Here is a 21394-nt window from a genome sequence, read left to right as displayed (position 1 = left end):
AAAGAACTACCATGTCCTTACAAGTGCAGCAAATCAGTGAACAAATGTGCGTGTGTCGTCTTGGCCCCGCCCCCCGGCAGTAGCAGCCAATCAGATGTCAGCGCTGTAATTTGATGGGACGTTGTCAACAACTGGTCGGGGAGGAAGAAAAGTGTCATTAGCTCGTGTGTTAGTTTACCGAGTGACTCCAGAGGAAGACTTGTTCAAATATTTTTAGCTTAACGTTTTATATTGTGAGGCAACCCCGTCGTATTCGCGCATTTTCCTAATAAGCAGCTATGGGCGACAAAGTTATGGAAAGCGGCTAACGTTAGCTCACTGAATGTCTTTCAGTCAGTTGCAATTGTCAGAAGTTGGCTAGTCCCGAGCTAGCTACTACGTAGTTAGCTAACGTTAGTACAGTGGGGGTTGGCTGCTATTTATTGTGAGCGTCTGATAGCCTGCGGTGGGTTGTGGCCGGCTATAAAAACAGCACGTCTGCCGAGCGTCTGTAAACGTGCGGAGGGTCCCCGGTTCTTGGCGTAAGGAGGTCTTGGCGATATCCTACCATGGATCTGTTTGACAGCAACAGCACAGGTAAGGAAGGAGGACAGTGGATACTGTAACAGCAAGCTAACAGCAGCAGGCCAGCTAATGACTATCGGGACAGTGGCTGCAAGCTCTCAGGGAGTGACATTCACCCGAGGACACATGTTGAGAAAGATAGGAATCGGCTTTTGGCAAGGCAAATGACTGCAACTTTATGTTTTCTGGGTAACTGGTTTCGTTTTACAGTTGAGGAATTCCCAGAAGCTAACTTAATCTCAGTGTTTGTTGATTGTCCTGCAGTAGCATGATAACATTTGCATACGACTGTCTCTTCCTCATAAACACAAAGCAGAATGAGCTTTGTGGTTTATTCAGGCAACGTTTTGATTTTATTTGTACTAATGATCTGAACAATGACAGCAATGCATTTCTTAACGGACTCTTGACATAAAGATAGTATCCTCCTCTGTTAGGACTGAAGTTGCCTGTAAAAACACAGCAGCACTGTTTACCCTGTTTAAGCCTGTTGGCTTGCTAGTAGCTGTGTTTTGTCTTTTGTGTGGAGAGCTGATAAGTCATGTTCAGCTCCGGCTACCAGCAGTCAGCTGCTTTATTGCCTCTGCTGTGCTCCCAGGGCGTCCAGGGCTTTATTAAAACAAACAAAAAGGCAAGTGCACACACCATAATACCTCTCAGGAAAGCTGAGTATTCTTGAACTGGAAGGAGCTACAACCAAATCAAAGCAGCTTGACTTCCTCTTTCTTGTGTGTGTGCTCTGGGTTGTGACATTTTTTTTACTTTCACAATCACATTTTGATCAGATAATGATGTGAAGGCCTTTGCAGATTCTTCCTTCCTTTATGGGTTAAGTGGCCAACCAACCAGCAGTAACTAACAGCATTATGGCTCAGTCCTGTACAACTATATACTGTGTCGATAGTGTGTTCTCACTTGACCTGGATTATCGGACACACCAGTCAAACTCAGACATATTATTTAGCTTAAGCATTGTGATGCTAAAGTAGGATTAATAAATGTTTTGAATTTATCATATTTCTTATATGAAACATCTTTTATCATAACAACAGTGTCCCCACAGCTGTAAGCAGAAGATTTGACAAAATAAATGTGTTTCTATGTGCATTAATTTTTGAATCACAAACTTTTCTGGACATTACACAGTACCTACTACTTAGCTCTTAGCCTATTAATAGACATTCATACCACAGCAGTGAGGTCTAGACAGCAAGAATGTTACAACACTTGCAGTCATATCAGAAACACTGTACTGGACAGACAAGAAGCCAAATTAATAACTTGTCACATTTCTGAGCTGTTGGCTTTTTAGGGGGGGAGTTACAGCTCATCTTTGTTAGTTGTCCTAGTCTTTGAATGAACAGCATGTATTCACTGCAAGTTTGCATTCTCTCTTTCCACCACTGAAATTCATCAACAGCTGAGACTGAAATGCATTGTCCTTGGCTTGTAAAAGCATGAATGGATTGCAAGGCAAAATAGGAGTTTTGCATTGCCCAGCATTTCACTACTTTAGATATTGAATTAAGAAGTTGAACATGCCTGTGATTGTTTCAGGAATTACTGATGGGAGAGAGTCTGGCTGCCAGAAAATTACATGAATTTTGTAAGACAAGGCTTAACTCTTGTCATGATGCTGAAGGCGCAGGTTAGTTTCAGGAGGTGCAAGCTTTTGTACACTGCAGTAGCATGTGGCATGGTCAGATGGTATCTGCTCTTTCTTAGTCAGACTTTCTCATGTAGTTTCATTGCAGCTCAGCAAATTAACTGTGGAATAAAGAGAGTCGTTTTGCTCTTGACAGATTTGGTGTACCAGTACTTAACAGGTTCTCACCAGCAAGATTAACCAGTTTTATTTAGGTCAGAGTACCAGGAAATACTGTTAGAGGTGTTCTAACAGGAAATTGCAAAAACTCAAGTCAGTGCTTTTTTAAACATGGTTTCATGTTTCCTGCTCGTTCAGTGACAAAAACAACAACAAGCCTTTGTGTTTTCGGTGTCTTGTTCCCACTACTCTTTGTGGAAAACTTTAAAACTCCAAAAACACTGTACATATGTTTGCATATGTGACAGGATACACCCTGTGTAAGTGTCAATGTATGCAATCGTTTGTAATCTGATACATCAATCTTGTCACACTCTCTCTTCCCTTTTTGAGAATCTTGTGTCTGATTTCTCTTCCTCTATATGTTGCAGAGCACGCCAACCTGCCAAGGAACATGATTGAGAACAGCATGTTTGAAGAAGAGCCTGACGTGGTAGATTTGGCCAAAGACTCCACTGCATTTCCGGTAGGACAGTTTCAGTTACTAATATTGTGAACAGTATGGGGTAATCTTAATGAGGATCAGTTGATTCAAGAATAGCCAACGCTTATGGTGTAACCAGAAGTGCTTGTTTGAGGTCCCTCAGCTCAGTACATCGTTTGCTGGCCTTGAGATTATTTTGTAGCTATCAGGTGCATCTATCTATCATCAGAATTAAATCAGTTACTTTGAGCAAAAGGGAACTTCATTTTAATATGATGACAATGCTGTAACTAGATTGCGCTAATAGTAGCAATATGTTTCTCCTCGGGGCTGCAGTTTATTAAACCTCTGTCACCACAGACACGCTGTATCATAAAGCTGCATAGACAAAGTCTTGTAAACACAAAGTTAATTTCTCCCCTTTCACATTGTGTGACACCAAGCAAACTTTGATCTACCTTTGCATTCTTCATGGTCAGGGTCTTTTCTTTCTGCATCAGCCGTAATCCTAATATAACGCACCTCCTTCAGTCATGAGAATTTAGCTATCATCTGTGGCTTGTTCTTTATTGAGTCCTCTCTGTTGTGATTATTTTTACTTATACCTGCATCTGCACTCACTCTTCTCACTGTCTCTACATATGACATCTTGCCCTGTACTAATGAATTTACTTGGGGAGGCTTTCCAGTTGTTATTATTTTATGGAAAACACTGCACAGTTTAACAAGAGAATAACAGAGTGTACTGGACATGCTCTCTCTAGACGTTCCCTGCTCTTGACCCAGATGAGGTGGCATATGAGCCTCGTAGCTCACGGTTACTTGTGCGAGGCCTGGGAGAAAATGACATGGACGAGGATGAGGAGGACTGTGAGTCTTCAGCTCGTCTGCTGGGCATGTCTTTCATGAATCGTAGCTCTGCTCACAGATCCAGCTCTTCCCCTTACACCAGACAGGCTCCTCCGAGGTAATGCACTGTAAAGGCCATTATTTAAGATGCTGTACAGTATGTTTGCATAAGAAATCTTCTTCTACTGTAATATGCTTTGTGACATTTCAAATCAGTGCTATGTAAATAATTATGCATTATCATGTGCAGTAACTTCTGTGATTAGTATATGTGGAAGCAGCTAGTTGAAATCAGGTGTTGTACTGTTAATTGTCCAACCAGTTCAACTAAGTTTCTAAGACATCTATGAAGTGAATACTAACGAGAGTTTTTATTTTTAGGAAGCACATTTTAAGATATATATATATAAGCCTTAATAAGTTAGTATCTGTAGATGGAAATCAAACATAGTGGGTAGTCTCTGTGTGCTCTGTAAAAATTTGTTTCACTTCTATGACCTCTTACAAAGATTCATGTAAAATTATAAATCAGACCTGTGTACAGATGTTTCCCTAAACTGCTGCTAATTTCAAAGTGCTGTCAGAAGCTTTTATCAGATGAATCACTCAAGGTTTAGAAAGTGTTTTCTCAGAATTGTCCTCTACACAGAAGAGACTGACTTTGTTCCCAGTTTGTGTGGACATTCTGAAAAGATCAGGCTGTTCTTGCTTTGACTGTTAAAATGGTAGATATTAAAACTTGACTGCAGCCAAATTAGCTTACTTTTATTTTTTGAATAATTTACTGCCTACTCACATCTTACACAGAAAATCTATTTCAACGTATACATGAAAGTTACCACATGATGCAGATACTTTACAGAACATACTATATTTAGAGATTAGGGTACACGCTTAGGAACTGTTGGAAGCTCATTTTCTCAGCCTCTGCACCCTGCAGCACCACCCTCTAGAACACTGCAGCTCCCTGTTTCCTCAGAATTGTGAACTGTTTGATGTAATTAATGTTAAACTCTTTCTGGTTTTAGGTCATGTTCACGACCTTCAGCCCGTACCATGGTTGTATGTGTGTTATTTCTGGTGATAGTAGCCTCTATGACCATGGTACTATACTTCTTACCTGGTTGCACCTTTACCAAGGTAAGAAAATGTTTAGTTACCTCTGTTTAGGTAGGGCTTGTAGCATTAAACAGCATTCACTCTTGTAATGTATTAAGCTAATTGTCTGTCAAAAACTTTTCCTTTTTAATCATGCTTCATGCTGAAACAATTTCTTATTCTCCTGGTTCACTGCAATCCTCCATCCCTCTGCAGGCGGGTTGTCGTAAACAGAACAAAACCACTCCCTTTGAGCTAATCTATCCCGTGTCCACAACTGGTGAACTGTTTCCATGGGCACAGTTGCGACTGCCTTACAGCATACATCCAGTCAGCTATGAGCTCACCCTGAACCCTGACCTTGATGACATGACCTTTACCGGACGAACTGTTATCAACATGTCTGTGCTTCACAACACAAAGCGCATTGTCCTGCACGGTGCCAGTCTCAACATTACCAAAGCTACCTTCAAGGTAGGATTAAAGGGGTTTGTGTGCAGATCAACCAAGTGTTTGACTTTTTGCTGCTATTTCTTAACTGATAATTTGTCTCTTGCAGCTAGGTGATGGGCAGGTCAGTGATGTGAAGGTACTGGAGTTCAAACCCAGAGAGCAGCTGGCTGTTAAGTTCTCTGAGGAGCTGAAGGCAGGCCAATACTGTGTTCTAACTCTGGATTACTCTGCAAACCTCTCACACACCTATGATGGCTTCTACAACAGCTCATACACTGATAAAGAAGGAAACAAAAGGTACACTTGACTAATTGATGGTGGAAGTACAAGTTGAAGATTCGCTGCAGAGTATGAACTTGACTCAACTTAAGTTAGGGCACTAACAAAACATTGCTGTATTAATATCAACTAAAAACTGAAATTGGACTTTGATGGCTTTTTTTATTGATTTTGCATTATTTGTCTACTTCACCATGAGCATCTTCATCTCTCTCTTGCCCTTAGGGTCCTCGCAGCGACACAGTTTGAGCCACTGTCAGCCAGGAAGGCCTTCCCTTGTTTTGATGAGCCGTCTTTTAAAGCCACTTTCCTGATTAAAATCAGCAGAAAGCCAAACTACATGACTCTTTCCAACATGCCTAAGGTATAGTAAAATTTGTCCCAATCTGTTGATTTTCCTTTTTTAGTATGATACTAAGGGTTGAAACACCATTCTTGCTGTGGTAAACAACTTCAGTTTTTGAATTACATTTGGTTTCAATACTGTGACACAATTTAATTTCCTACTAGTAGCGTCTCCCTGGACATACCAAATATGGTGACGCTTTCCGTGTTGTAAGGAAGAACCAGAGTCGTCAGTGTTTGTGCTCAGCATCACTATGTGAGCACAGATGTTGACTGTTGACAGATTAAATGTGGTGCCAGCTGTTGGCTAGTAACCTGTGGTATATACAAAATGAAGTAGAATTTCATATTAATAGGTTAACACAACTGATTTAAGAACTCGATCAATGTAAAAAAAAAAAAAAAAATCTCATTTTCTCTTCCCTAACATGTTGTCGATTACAGTAGTACCAACAATCTTGTGTCGTGTCACAATTTGCTGAACAACATTATGGTAATAACTGTATTATGTCACTTCCTCTCTTGAGGTTCTTGTGAGTCATTCGTGTTCCCACTGTGACTTCTCAGCTCTTAGCGTGGGCACAGTTAAGCTAACAGACGGTGTATTGGCATTTGCTTGCAATGCTGCATTCTACACTAGTATGACAGCAGGCCAATTTTGATTTAGGCTGGAGTCTACTACCCACAATAACTGATGGCTGTCTCATTCTTATGCTGTGTGTTTCAGGCTAAATCAACACCACTTTCAAGTGGCCTTGTGGAAGATGAGTTTGAAACGACCACCGTCAACATGAGCACCTATCTAGTTGCCTTCATTGTTGCTAACTTCACCCCTATCAGCAAAAATCTTTCGGATACCGTGGTATGTCCTGACAGAGATATAACTCCATTTTGCTTTTAGTTTAAGCTGTACATGCTTAAGTTAGTATGTTTTTTTTTACTTTTAGTATTCAGTGAGGTTGTGCTGTGGCTGATAAACTGTCTAAATGTGTAGGTATTTATACTGTATCGTCTGTTTGTTTTAGGTGTCTGTCTACTCTGTGCCAGAGAAGAAGGAGCACACTGACTATGCTCTGGAAACAGCTTCCAAACTGCTGGAGTTTTACAATGACTTCTTTGAAATTAACTACCCCCTCAAAAAACTAGGTGAGTAAACACACTCCACTGCATTTCACACAGTGTTCGCACACTCTTTTTAAAATCTTTTCTTACTGATCTTACCTTTATTCCCTCTTAACACACTGTTATATACTCCCTTTCTCTTTTATCAGACTTAGTAGCCATACCAGACTTCCTGGCAGGAGCCATGGAGAATTGGGGGCTCATCACATTTCGGGAGACCACACTGCTGGTGGGCAAAGAGTCCTCTCCTCTGGAGAAACAAGTAGTTGCCTCTGTCATAGCACATGAGCTTGCTCACCAGGTAATTTTGTTCACATTTGTGTCTGTGCAAGGAACAGAGAAGGTGAATATGATGTTCAGTGTTCCTAATATATCTCTAACGTTGTGTTTCAGTGGTTTGGAAACCTGGTAACTATGAGCTGGTGGAATGACCTGTGGCTCAACGAGGGCTTTGCCACTTACATGCAATATATGTCACTGCAGACAGTGTTGCCCCAGCTGGATACTGTAAGTTCAGACATCTGTCTCATAAATTTCCCCATGCTTATTTCTAAAAGGGATAAAGTTGTGTGCCTCTCTATGTGCCTTTGCAGTAATTCATGTTCGTTTGCAGGGTAATTTATTCCTGGCAGTGCGGTTTAGAGCCATGGACAAAGATGCACTTAACTCCTCCCACGCTGTGTCGACAGAGGTCAATACGTCGGAACAAGTGAATGAGATGTTTGATTCTGTGTCCTACGAAAAGGTACGCTTCTACAGAGAGAAGTAGATAGATAGACATTATGCTCATAAATTTACTGAATGTCCAGTTGTTTATCTCAGGGAAAGATTTCACCACTAGATTTCACACTTAGCAGCTGGGATAAGCTCCAGCCCCCCCGTGACCCTAGGGAGGATTAAGCGGTGTATAGATAATGGATGGATGGATGGATTTCACACTTAGTTGCAAATGTAGTTATTGCTCTGTTTTGGGACTGATCACAGATGCTTTGTGCATTTTGTCTTCCAGGGTGCATCAATTCTTCTGATGTTGAACACTTCCCTGCCAGGGGATCAACAGTTCAGAAAGGGTATCATTCAATACCTTAAACAGTTCAGTGGGTTAAATACAAACACTGATGACCTCTGGAACAGCCTCACACAGGTATGTGTGTTGTGTTCATTTATCTGTATGCGTTTTTCTTTATTGATGTTATTTTCATTTTTTCTGATGCTTTACATCAGTAGTATATCCCTTAACTCTCCTCTGCAGTCGGACACACAGCAATGTAACTCATATATATTCTTCTTGACACTGTCTGCATTTAGCTTGTTTTACTGTCATCACATGTTGGGTGATCACAGAAGTGTCTCAGCAACAGGGATGGGTATTGTTAAGATTTGAACAGTATTACCATTTTGTCAATATGGTACTTCAACCGTACTCTTATTGTTTTTTGTTTTGTTTGGTTTTGTATGTGTTTGGGTTTTATTTTGTCTTTTTTTTAGGGAGGGGAAAAACTAATCAGGAACAGAATTCACCATACCTTTATTTTTCCTCTTTTATTTTCTTTCTTTAAAAAAACAAAAAACAAACTCTCTTTCAGAGCTAACTTTTATATTAAAAAAAATAGTGTTTTGAGCCCTTCTGCTACAGTCAGTACCAATCTTCGGTTAGAGGAAGGAAGACGAAAAAGCAACAGTTTTCCTGCAGTCCCCAAATAAGAATATCTGTCCTGCTTTGACTGCCCCTTAAACTGAAATTTTTAACAACAAATTAGCTGGTGCTCTGGCCATTCCAGGTTGACTTTATGAAGCTATAGCTAGACAGTCGGCTCTAAATGGTTTGTATAGTTTAGTAAACTTCATGTGAAGGCTCGAGGCTGCTGCCATACATAGCATCAGGTATAACAAGAGATAAACTATGACACACTTTCACTGGATGTTTGCACAGATTGATTTTTTTTATGCTCTTACATGCAAAATGTTTTTTGTACCTGTGGCGTTAATCATTTTCAGCATTGACTCTAGTGTAATCACACTTTTTAATGTTTAATTTTTCCAACAATGTCACTGGGAGCTGGGTCTGTGTGTATGTGCTGCAGCATGTCAGAGGGCTACTGTTGCCCCTCGCACACAGGCTTAGGGAGAGAATTTTCAGAAAATGCATTTCAAATGTACTGAATAAGATTTATGTAGCTTAAACAGGTAGGAAATCTTATTTCTTAATTTCTCTAGTACGCAAAACAAGACCGATAATGCTGAAGCATATCGATCAGTGGTCTATTACAACTTAACTGAGGAGCCCATTTAATGCCAGTTTTCAATACCCATCCCTACTCTGGACCTGTATTATCCACTTAAAAGACAGAGAATGACTAACAGTAGTTGATAATGTCATCATTTATTGATCTCTTGTTCTTTTTTTTGGATTACTCCCTTCACACATTGGCTACACACAATAGCGCTAGACATTGGTACAAACAGTTTGCACAATTGCTGACAAGAGGGTTTGAACTGAGTGTAGACTGCCAACATATGACTTTCCTCCTGCTGCCTGTGCTGCCCATGTTACCCCTGCGAATGCTTAACTTCCACCTGCTTAGTCTCACACAGATCATCTGGATGTTTGCCACAATGCTAAATGTCCTAAAAATTTGGAATGTGAGAATGTTTAGAGTTAATGTTTGGCTCATTAATCCAAGGACTTTGATTTTGATGGATTTGGAGTTATGCAAACTATGTTTGTGAGGTTATCTCTCTTCTTTAAAAGTGTGTTCATATGCACTTTGGCTTTGGATTAGAGAAATCTTTACAATGTAGCTACATAATTTCAGATACCTCCCACAGTTTTATTATTCTGTGAAAAACAAATGAACATGACACTGGACTGCACAGACAGACTAGATTCCTCTTCCTGTCCCCAGGTCGAGGTTTCAACGCAGCACCAAAATGTTTCAGAGATGATGAGCTCATGGACATCACAGAAAGGTTTCCCATTGGTCACTGTGAGCCGCAAGGGAGATGAAGTGAACCTCACCCAAGAGCACTTTCTGCTCACATCTGACAATGCCACGCATACATCCAGGTGGGTTACATTACCACACACACAGACGCACACAGATCGTACAACACGCCACAGCTCTAACTGTACTCTGCTCTCTGTGTAGCTTGTGGAATATTCCAGTAACGTACGTAAACGACAGCTGTAGTTTGGCCCCTGAGTGCAGACAAGTGTTCAATCTGAAGACCAAGTCAGGTAAAAAACACGAGTGTTAACCTGTTACACTAAGTCTCAGAGTCTCACATACTGTGTCTAATGATACATTATGTGTGTGTGTGTGTGTGTGTGTTATTCTTTTTAGGCACGCTCAAGTTGCCAGAGAGTGTAAAGTGGCTGAAGTTGAACTACAGAAACACAGGCTTCTACATTGTCCACTATGGAGATGAGGGCTGGGAAGCGCTTATAGATGCTCTGTCCAAAAATGTCAGTGTTCTTACACATGAGGACCGTGCATCGCTTATACATAACATCTTTGCGCTCTCCAGGTATAAAAAACAACTCAAGCTGTCATTTTCAATTGCATTCAATGATAAAGCCAAATTCTAGCTGTTTTGCTTTTATTTGTATATTGTACCGTTCCTTACTGTCCCGTGTTATCAATAGATATGGACGTGTATCCTTCCAACAAGTCCTCAACCTGTTGAACTATATGCCCAGTGAAACTGAGACTGCTCCTGTGACAGAGGCTCTTTTACAGCTCAATAGGATTTACAGGCTGCTCGATAAAAGACAGGAGTCTGGTCTTGTGGCCCGCATGAAGGTACTTTACTCACTCTTAAGAAATTTGATTTTCATTGAGCCACTTATCCATCAGCATTAACATATATTGCTGGAAATGAATGGATGCTGTATGAAGTGATTAAATTATACTGTTGAAGTTTGTTGATACTGGCTTTGACAAGGAATTAATTTGATGAGTAAGTTAAATAAAAAGCCGAATAAAATTTAAGCAGTAAGACAGAAGTTGGTACTACCACAGCTTTACTAACTGTTACTGACTCAGTAAGTCGTGATTTTGCTATCGCTTAAATGTAATCAACACGTTATGTTGAAGAGACTTAGTTCAGTCTTCTTGTGGACTGTTCAACTGAGTGTTGTGTGTCTGTGCGCTAATGTGTCCATGATGTTTGTCTTGAATATAACAGGCTTATATTCTGGGGCATTTTGGCTCTCTGATGGACAATCAAACATGGGGAGAGGAGGAGAGTGTCTCTAAACAGGAGCTGCGTTCAGCCCTACTGGGGATGGCCTGTAGTCTGAAGGACAACAAGTGCATTACGCAAGCCAGATCCCTGTTCAAACAGTATGCGGAGTCCAATGGGACCTTACGGTACGCAAAGAACACAAGATGCATTTTATTTTCTTTCTCTGTCAGGGTCATGGTGGCAGCAGGTTGAGCAGCATATTCCAAAACTCTATTAAGTAATAGAAAAGATCTTTAGCAATCTTTAATTACTAATATGTAAACATTACACAGTAAATAACACCAATATCTTAACTCGTTGCGTTCATCTGTAACACAAATCACAATATTTTTTTGTACTGGAAAGCACAGTTGTTGTTTTTTTTAAAATGTAATGTATAAAATAATGTTGACAAGGCTTAGCATGGGTGGGAGGGGACCTAATTTAATGGAAGCAATTAAGTTGTAGGATGAAAACCCGACATATTGTCTTTTTGCTTATTTCTTATTTTTCTGTTTATTTGCGTAGGATTCCAGGTGATCTGCAGCATGTTGTGTTCTCTGTGGCGGCTCAGTCAGACGAAGATTGGCAGACTTTGCTCACCATGTATGTACATGCTACCTATGATGCAGAGAAGCGGAAAATGCTGCAGGGCCTCGCATCCACTGACAACACAAGACATTTAGTATGGTAAGTGTTTGTGTTTGCATTATATAGGTCAGTTTCATGTAAACACAAGTTCACTCCACGCCCCTCAACCCTTGCAGAATGATCACTTCACAAAATATACAACAGAGGCAAAGTCCTACAAACCTGTTTTCTTTCAAAAATACAATTTAAAATGACCAAACTTTATTCCACGTTGACCAGGGTTTGATATAAATAAGGAATTACACTTTAATGTTATCTGCATCATTATGTTATTGTAGTTTCAGTATGAAATGTGTTCATTACCCTACGAGGTATTCTGGCCTGACTGGCGCATACTAACTTCTAAACATAAACAACTAACACTCTTGATCTGATGCGTTTATATGCGACTGTGCTGGCACCAGACTAGTTCTTTTTAGTACTGTTGTAACTCGTGAATAGTCTCTGGCTTAGCTGTAGACAAACCATTTTCATAGATGCCGCTGTTTTTAAACAATCTCAAACTTAGTTCAGCATTTCTTTACTGCAATTTTGACATATACACTGAAACAAGTACCTCTGCAATAAGGTAATCAGTAAATATATTGGTAAGGCCGTTTCATACCACATCCATATGATGACATTTTATCCAGAGTGAAGTTTGGTGAGTATGAAGAATACAGAACATCATTTACTAAATCTCAAATATTGACAAGTAATTTTAAAAAAAATGTTTTGTCTGAAGTTGAGATTTTTGTCTTTCAATTTATTATTCTCATGTTTTTGTTTGGAAGGCTTGTAATAATATGTGTGTGTATGTAAGTGGCTTCACAAGTAATTCATCCATGTAATATGGTAGTCATGATAAGAGGTGTAGTGTCAGTGCACTGAACAGCATCTGAACACTTATTATGGTCTGTGTAGGATTCTACAAGCAGGTCTGATGGGGGATATCATCCAGACGCAGGAGTTGCCTTTGGTCATCGGCACTGTGTGCAATGGGTTTGCTGGCTATTTGTTTGCCTGGGATTTTATACAAGAGAACTGGGACCGCCTCATAGAGAAGTAAGTGGTCCCTGTCAGCTTCGTACAAACTGTCACACAATGCATTTTAAGATTATTCAAAATTTTCTTAAACGTAAACGGTGATGCAGCATCAGAGTTTGTGTGTTTTTGGTTGTAGGTTCCCTGTGGGCTCCTTTGCAATCCAGACAATCATCAAATCTGCTACCTCCCAGTTTTCCACACAGGCACACCTTAATCAAGTATGTGTTCGTTTTTTTTTCTAATGGAATACATTTATGTTTTATTGTATTTGAAGGTCTGTGCACCTGTTTGCGGGGAGATGTTAACTGTTACCAGAATACTTTAAATGTGTTATGTCAAGTCTGATTTGGCATTTCGGTGTGTGTTTTTGTGTGTTGTGCAGGTGCAGGCTTTCTTCTCCAGTTTGGATGAGCGTAGCTCTCAGATGAGGAGTGTGCAGGAAGCTTTGGAAACCATCCGGCTGAACCAGCGCTGGATGGAAGAGAACCTGCCCACACTCCGAAAAAAACTGTAACGTAGACGTTACATCCAGTCTGCACTCCAAAAACAAGCAGAAGGGGTGTCTCTTTAAGACAACAGCAGTGTTTGCACTATTGTAGGACTGTGTCTCATAACTCCCTTTATCCAGGCCAGAGTATTCATCAATGGCAGAGGTTGTGCTCTGGGTGGGTGGGCAGGGTGTTTGTTGTTTTGAGATTGGTCCTGTCAGTTGTACTTGATCCCTCAGGGTGGCTTTGATTGTGTGTCTGACAGGGTGTTGTCAGATGCAACACTCCTCATGTTTTATGCTGTTGACCAAACCTTCTCTGCGATTCTCATTTAAACCTCATGCCTGAGCAGACAATCATGCTTCACCCGCAGTCCTTTAGCCCAGCTGGATCTCAGACACCTAACTGTATGAACTGTGTAAGGGCCACTTCAAAAATCCAAATTTTGATGAATGTCAGCATTACTGTCTGTGTGAGTACTGTCTCAGTCGTATATGAAGATGCAGCTCTAAGAGATTCTCAGTAAGGAAAAACTGAAAATACTGCTGCTTGAGGGATGGAATTACACTTGGTGTTAGTCTAACCTTGGATCCATGTGTTATGAAAATCGGTGTAGAAACAATAATTGCCTGCCAGTCGTTACTAATTTTTATGCAACCTGAAGCATTTGCTTTATTAGTTCTGGTCGGACTAGAAGATTGGTTGATTGATCGATAGCTTAAAGAACCAAACTTGTGTTGGCATCAATTGAATGTACTAAAGAACCTTCCCACTGTGTACAATAGATGATGTACAAAAGAAGAACAGTGCAGGTTTAAATCAACAACCAATGTGTCTTAGGTGAGAGCAGACAGTGCACACTGGAGCCAAATGTTAATTTCTTTCTTTCTCTACCAGCCATACACCCAGTTTTACTCCAATCAACAAGTTTTATTTTGATTGCTTTTTTGCCTGCTGTGCAGTCACTGTACAGACTCACTCTTTAACTCCATGCGCGCTTGCAAAGTTGTAATTATAATGTAAATATTCCCGACCCCATAGCTTTTTCCCCCCTACGATTTTGGATGTGCTGTTTTAAACATCTTGACTTTTAGCATTTTAAGATTTGCTTTCTGTTGTGTATATAGAATGTAAAGAGGAACTGTATACATAGAATTGATCAAGAGCCGTGGTCAAAACTTTTTACTGTATTTCCTGATTTAGACAACCACAAAGAGGTCCCTTTGCTCATGAATGTTGTGTTTTAAGGGCTAATGTGCATATTGAAGATACAAAGTATATAGAAGAACATCTTTGTAGATAATCTGTCCAGTAAGCCGTTGCTTATCAGCCAAAACAAAAAAGCAGAGTTTTAAGTTACTCCGGTGTTGAAGAGTACAATGATGAATGAAGAGTAGGTTAGCTATTTATTGTCTAATGTCCCCGACTTGTGCTCCAAGATGTTATTTAAATACAGCTGTGCACTCCTTAGCTTTATTTAAAAGTAAAAGTGGTACTTATTCAGTCCATTACTGATCATCATCTGCAGGGTCACTGATGTCAATAGATGTGATACTTTGTGTGTGTGTGTGTGTGTGTGTGTGCGTGTGTGCGTGTGTGTGTGTTCCATTTTGTTTTTGGACATTCTGGTTACCTTCATCAGACTTGTATTTCTTTGGTCAATCTTTTTGTTAGAGCCTCTTTTTCTCGTGTGTATAAACTGCATTCATAAAAGAAGAACTGATGACTGTTACAAATGAAACGGACGAGATCTGTGTACAAGTCTGGGTGGTTTGGTCACACATAGGTGAGACGCCAGTGACGCAGAGTGGTTGGTCAGGGCGGCTACATGTGTCTGGGAGGACTAAATGAACCTTGTTAGATGTTAATAAAGCTCAAGAAGAAAACACAGATTGACACTCTGGGGACTGGAGGCAGCACCTGGCTGACCAACACCCTCTCCAGGTTAACAGTGTTGGATCAACAGGAAGAGTTACACTACAACCGTACAGGGGAGAAATGAAGAAGTACTGATGATTAAATTGAACTTCACTTACTGAATCTTATTGGTTTTCATAATCCGTCGACAGATTCTGAACAATATTGCCCCTTGAAATACTCCATCCTGTTCATCATTGTGTCACACATTGCTAACTATACATTTAATTGTTTTGGTTTTTTTGGGGGGGGTGAAGTATTTTCTGTCTAAATACGTTTCCAGATGTTTCTGATCTGATTCCTTAAACAGACAGTTTTATTTGAAGGTCATATTTCTGTTATCTGTTTTCAACCAGTGATGTGATGTGATGAGAGGACTGTAGTAGAGTACCACATGTGCAGTAAGCCCAGTCAGATTGTCTTTGTTTTTGCACTGGGATGAAATGCTGTAGATGCTTCTGGAGTTTTGTTGCTCTTCATGTGAACAAAATATAAATAATACTTGTTTTCTGAAAATGTCGTCATGGTCGTCAATCACTGTTTGTCCCTAAGCTTTAGAATGATATGTTTGATGAACCAAAACTTAAAAAGTATTTTCCATGTTTCAAGATGGTTGACATGTCTGTTTTGTGTTTTTCAAAGAATCCAGCTGTAGTTAATTTAGTTGAAGGTATTTAGTATAATATACAAATTTTACACAAGGATCCATGGTTGAAACTAAATGTTATGCTCTTTGGGTTTTCCCTTTTAGTGTGTTATAGCGATTTTGTGCATTTAAAACATCTGCAAAAATACAAAGTCCATGCCAAAGAGAGTTATTCTCTCCCACAGAAGACACTGCTCCTTACCTGCCTGAAATGTTTGAAGTCCAAGTTTTTCTCCTGTTGCTTATTTTTGTCATTATGTGACACATTTGCATAACGCCGGTTTAGCAGCCAGCTTGGCAAGCCCTCCAACAAAGATTGAGCAGCTTCTTCACAGTCAGCCATCACTTCCTCGCTCAAGCTGCTTCTGTTAAAGGTCCGTCCCTATAATCAGAAATCTGAGGTTACGGTCATAGTCGACGTTGCGTTGCTTCGGTTGGGCGAGCTGACCAATCAAAGCAGATGGTTCTTTTCAGGAGGGAGGCCTGAAAGAGACGGAAACTAAAACGATGCTTCAGACAGAGGCTGAGTAGAGGTGCTGCAGCAATGTACAGTATGAGAAAAATAATGCTTTTTGAACAATAAAGAAAGTAAATATTTGCTAGTAGACCTTAAAAATACAACTGTGAACTTGTAAAGGTGCATAATATGGGCTCTTTAACTTTGGTGGGAAAAAAATCTCCACTAGAATTTGAAATGATTATTTAATAGGGATAAATAAAGGAAAATCCCCTTTTGTTAATGTGTCACTGAGAATCTACACTGACAGAAAACTGAATAAGAAGATCGGGACGCTTTCTGGAAGGACATCATAAATGTCCTGTTGAGTGCAGGAGAACAACAATACCAAACAAAAAAAGCAGTTCATGGAGGTTGTCCAACATTACACATCTGAAAGCAAAAGATTTGGTAATTTGTCCAGATTGTTGCTCTTATAATATTTTGAAATATTTTGAAATTTAATGCTACAAGACCAACATCAGTCTAACGGGGATGCTGTGTAAATGCAGGGCAGATGGATATCAGAATTACATGATGCACCACCAGAGGTCATTCTAGCTCTTCTGGAAACGTTCTCATTCATGTTGTCGACTTTGTAGAGGATGTTTAACTCAATTAATTGAGCTCTGTAAATGATGTCAGTCCCTTTTTGTGATTTACTTACACACTGGAGATTTAAAAGGACTTGAAGTGGTGGTTGAAACCATTACTTTATGTTAAGTGTGTAAAACAAACAAAATCCTTCAGCTGTAATGGGCTTCTTTTTTTTTTTTTTTAAATGTTGAACAGCTGCAGGAGTTTACACATTTCGATCTAGTTCACCAAACAGTTTCCTTCTATGTGTATGTATACTAACATTATACAGGATAAATGAATTAGTTTGTGTTCCACCTGACAAATTCTTTGGTGTACATTTTAAACATGACTTGGTTTCAGCACAGTTCTTCACATGATGGTGAACTGTAACTTGCTGCAGGCACAGATGTCGTGACAGCTCATTGCCTGGTATTGCACTAATTTATCCCAGCTGCTAGGTTCAGACAGCATGTAGCAAAACACAGCACAAGGCCTGAAGGTCTAAGTCATCAATTAGATGTCTTTCAAAACCTCACACAGGTTTAGATCATCGCAACTTGTGAAAGGGACAGTCATAAATAATCCCTGTGGGGCATCCTGGACTCAGTTAGTGTGACATTCTTTGTAGATTTCTAGTAGGTGACTCATAAATCCAAGTGACAAAAACTCACCATGTGCATGGAGGGGCTTCAACCTCTGCTAAACATGTGCATAGCAACTAGAATCATTCAGCAAAAGGTTCACCCTTCACACGTGAACATATCACAGGAACAATGACTATCAAACCACCACTTCCATTGTTTTATGTGCAGAAACCTTTAGAGATTGCTGTGTTGGTAACAATGCAGAAGGTATGTTAAAATGTACATTTTTATAGCTAAGGGTAGGGATGTGGGTTTGTCATTTGCTGTTGGTAACACAGACTTTTATGTTGCCCTGAGGGAAGACTGTAATAACTTTAATGCTTCCGTGAATTTCCTTGTAGCTCCAGCATCAGGTGAAATTTCTTCATTTTGTTGTGACTGTGAGTTTGTTAGTATGTGTGCAAAGGACAGAGCAAGAACTGATCCTTAAAGTGAGGGATGACCTCCATCCATCCATCATCTATACACCGCTTCATCCTCACTAGGGTCGTGGGGGGGCTGGAGTCTATCCCAGCTGACTTAGGGTGAAGGCAGGGGACACCCTGGACAGGTCACTAGTCTATCACAGGGCTACACTTAGAGACAGACAACCAAGCACACTCACATTCACACCTACGGACAATTTAGAATCACCAATTAACCTCAACATGTTTTTGGACTGTGTGATGAAGCTGGAGAGAGAGAGAACATTCCAAGCAGAAAGATCCTGGGTGTCCTCACCGGGACGCGAACCGGTGACCTTCTTGTTGCGAGGCCACCTTGAAGCCCTCTTCAGATGACCCGATTAACAAAAACAACAGTAAACATCATGCTTTGTGGGTCATGAGTGCTGTCCCAACAGAGATGCTGAGAACAACATTGTGCTCACGCGATGCACTTGTGAGTGCTGACAGACAACGATGATGTCCTGATGGGACGACATGTGAAAGGAGATGACAGCTACAGCGTTTCTTCATTCCACAACACATCATATAGAACTTTGAAGAAGTTTGTATGCACCAAAGGCATGCTGAAGATTTTAATCACGTCACATGACTGAAGAATGTACATACCTTGACTTGTATGTTCAGTGCATACGCATGTTTCCAGTATGCTCTCTATACAGGAGTATTGCTTGGTGCTGCTACCAGAGATGGTACTTGAGTTTTATACTTAAGTAAAATGATCAAAACTGCAGTGGAATGGCACTTCATTAAAAGTAAGTGATGAACTAAAATTTTACTTAAGTAAAAGTGTTGAAGTATTTACAGTGTGGTGTTGAAGGTAAAGGGTTGTGTCTTTGCACTGTTGCATTCAATTATGCTGACATTGTAAGAGCTCAGTTTGTCTGACAGAGACTGTGTTTATTGCTCAAAAGGCAAAACTGTGAGTCAGCGTTAACCTAGAAGGCCAAATTGGATAGGTTATCCCTGGTTAGATGTTTGAAAAGACATCCTACGTACAAAATAAATGAGAAATACTGGCAACTTTGTCTGTAAAACAAATTTAAGAAATCCTTCCATTTTACTTTAAAACACATTAGTAGGACTAAACAACATAAATCTAAACTATCCAGTCTGACATGCAGCAGAGTACAAGTTTAAAGTCTGAACAAAAAGTACACCAGTACTTAATGCAGACTCCTTCTCTACAAGTCTTCATATACTCAGCCTTTTAATATCTTTTCGGTGCTGAAGGGTGGCAGCAAGTTTACATATTCTTTGCTAGATAGATAGATACCACCATCAGTAAGCAAAATGCTGATCAGGCCAATTGCTCACTGTGTCATCTGTACTACCCGACTGTCTGCATGTCATAGTCAGCTATGGGGGTTTGCGGACATCAGTCAAAGAACAAATGCATGCTTACAAGAGTAAAAAGGCAGATAAGGATCAGCACTGCGATCCTACAAAGATGCTAAATGCACATTGGAGATGCAACATCAGTAAATCACCCTTAATCCCATTCAGTCAGAACCCCCATTGAAAGCACAGCCATCTGAACTATGCAGGTCATCTAAACAAGCAGGTCAGACCATCGTCACTGTCACCTGCATCAGCAGTTTCATGGTATCAGATTGAACTGTGTGATGACGTGCTGTGTAACTCCTGATCGCCAACATGCAAAAAAAAGAGAAAAAAATCACATGATGGAAAGTGACTAGTTTGACAAATTGATTAGAAGCTCACTGAACTTGAAGGCTATGTGCAAAAGGGAACCATTTGTGCTGGTTTCAGGAACCTAGTGTCGCTGGTGTCGCTCTGTTGCTCAGTTCTTCAGTCTCTTTTTCTGCCTCCTCTGTTGCTGTTAGTAAAGGTGGCTGTAGATCAGCAATGTGAACAGATATGCGGCTCCTCCGGTTAGAACTAACCTGTGATTGTGGCTCTGAAGTGTGACTGCTGAGTTGTGCATTTTCAAGGGGTCAGCTGGTAGAGTTTGTTGGGATATTCTAATGAGACATTGCGGACCAGTTTTAACAATGTACAATATGAGGTAGGTGTGATCTGTTAGCAGGTGTAAATTGGAGCTGCAGGTGCTACTGGACCTCATTCAGTGACACTCTTGGAAGTGCAGCCTTGAGATTTAAAGAGCCCATGTTGTGCTTTTTGGGGGTTTCCCTTTCCTTCTGTGTGTTATAGTCTTTTTGTCTGAGTAGATGGTCTGCTAACTTACAAAGCCCAAAGTTTCCACCACGGGGAGTTATTCTTTCCTCCAGAAAACTCTGCTCCTTTCCTGTCTGAAACACCTTGATTACAGTCCAGGCATTTCTTTGGTTACTCATCTACGTCATCACATACCATCTTTGCATGACACCTGCCTCGCAGCTAGTTTGCTACACTCTCAAACAAAGAATAAGTGACTTCCTCGCAGTCCACCATTATTTTGTCACGCTTCTACCACGGCCACATCCGTACAGCCATCTGGGTGTTTATGGTACATATCCAACGTTGCCTCGCTTTCGTCGAGACAGCTGACCAATTAGAGCAGACTGGGATTTTCAAGAAGGGGGCCTTAAAGCATAAAAACGGAGCATTTCTGAGGATGAGAAGAGATTCTGCAGCAGTTTTTGAACACTGAGGCATGTAAATCTATTTTAATAGACACCAGATAATAGCACTATAAACCTGTAAGTGTGCAACTAAGGGCTCTTCAAAGGAAGCCACAGTTTTTTGTGCCATAGTCAAGACTTCTGCTGTGCAATGTGGTCTGGATGGAAGACTTTAGATGTGAGGATTTATGCTGGAATTTTTTATTGGTTTAGACCTGAACTTGCTGTACTTACTGTAGGTCATTACACTATCATCATGAACTTTCTAATCTACTTTGGCAAAGTTATGATCTCTCTGACTGTTGCATTTTTGACTCAGAAAATAAGTCATGCACAATTTTTTGTTGCGATATCTTAGATGTTCGAGAGATGTTACAATAGAAACATGACACACATTGCATTCTGTTACGGCAGAACTGCATAGCGACTGTGCTGTGCTGCACCACTAGAGGTCACCCTGACTATCCTCAGTCTCTACTCCGTATACGGCACATCAGCTGCTGGGGTCCTGGACTCTCAAGAATGACTGAAACGCTTTGTCTCAGGCTATTTAAATGTTTTCAGGACATGCCATCTATTTATACTGACAAACACTAATTGTACTGCGACTATTCATTGGTTCAGCCATTTAACCAGCAGTCATTTAAGGTCAGGCAGCATGTGTAGTAAAACTGGGGTGAGGATTTTTTCATGAAGCTGCAAAAGGCAGCCTGAGGGATGTGTTGGAAGACGC

The 21394-nt window shown here is 40.4% G+C and overlaps 1 protein-coding gene across 1 annotated transcript; it reads left to right on the top strand.

Moving 5' to 3' along the window:
* Nucleotides 1–146: 146 nt before the first annotated feature.
* On the top strand, nucleotides 147–15784 carry lnpep (leucyl/cystinyl aminopeptidase). The gene is made up of 22 exons (XM_008281488.1): nucleotides 147–576; nucleotides 2761–2855; nucleotides 3578–3780; nucleotides 4691–4802; nucleotides 4977–5234; nucleotides 5320–5510; nucleotides 5718–5856; nucleotides 6565–6699; nucleotides 6863–6983; nucleotides 7109–7260; nucleotides 7353–7466; nucleotides 7573–7704; nucleotides 7969–8103; nucleotides 9866–10026; nucleotides 10109–10197; nucleotides 10304–10487; nucleotides 10606–10762; nucleotides 11148–11332; nucleotides 11715–11876; nucleotides 12741–12881; nucleotides 13000–13081; nucleotides 13246–15784. The coding sequence occupies exons 1-22, from the start codon at nucleotides 549–551 to the stop codon at nucleotides 13375–13377; spliced, it is 3108 nt and encodes a 1035-aa protein (XP_008279710.1). The 5' UTR covers nucleotides 147–548; the 3' UTR covers nucleotides 13378–15784.
* The last annotated feature ends 5610 nt before the right edge of the window (nucleotides 15785–21394 follow it).

Source organism: Stegastes partitus, unplaced genomic scaffold (genome assembly GCF_000690725.1).
Source record: "Stegastes partitus isolate 25-593 unplaced genomic scaffold, Stegastes_partitus-1.0.2 Scaffold234, whole genome shotgun sequence".
Taxonomy (NCBI): domain Eukaryota; kingdom Metazoa; phylum Chordata; class Actinopteri; family Pomacentridae; genus Stegastes; species Stegastes partitus.
Note: the sequence above shows the minus strand (reverse complement) of the source record. Positions and strands in the feature narration are given on the sequence as shown.

Excerpts from the sequence above, each read along its gene's own strand:
- lnpep (XM_008281488.1), top strand. The coding sequence starts at position 549 with ATGGATCTGTTTGACAGCAACAGCACAG. Across the intron at positions 5,235-5,319 it reads TTACCAAAGCTACCTTCAAG|CTAGGTGATGGGCAGGTCAG; the intron begins GTAGGATTAAAG and ends TGTCTCTTGCAG. Across the intron at positions 8,104-9,865 it reads TCTGGAACAGCCTCACACAG|GTCGAGGTTTCAACGCAGCA; the intron begins GTATGTGTGTTG and ends TCCTGTCCCCAG.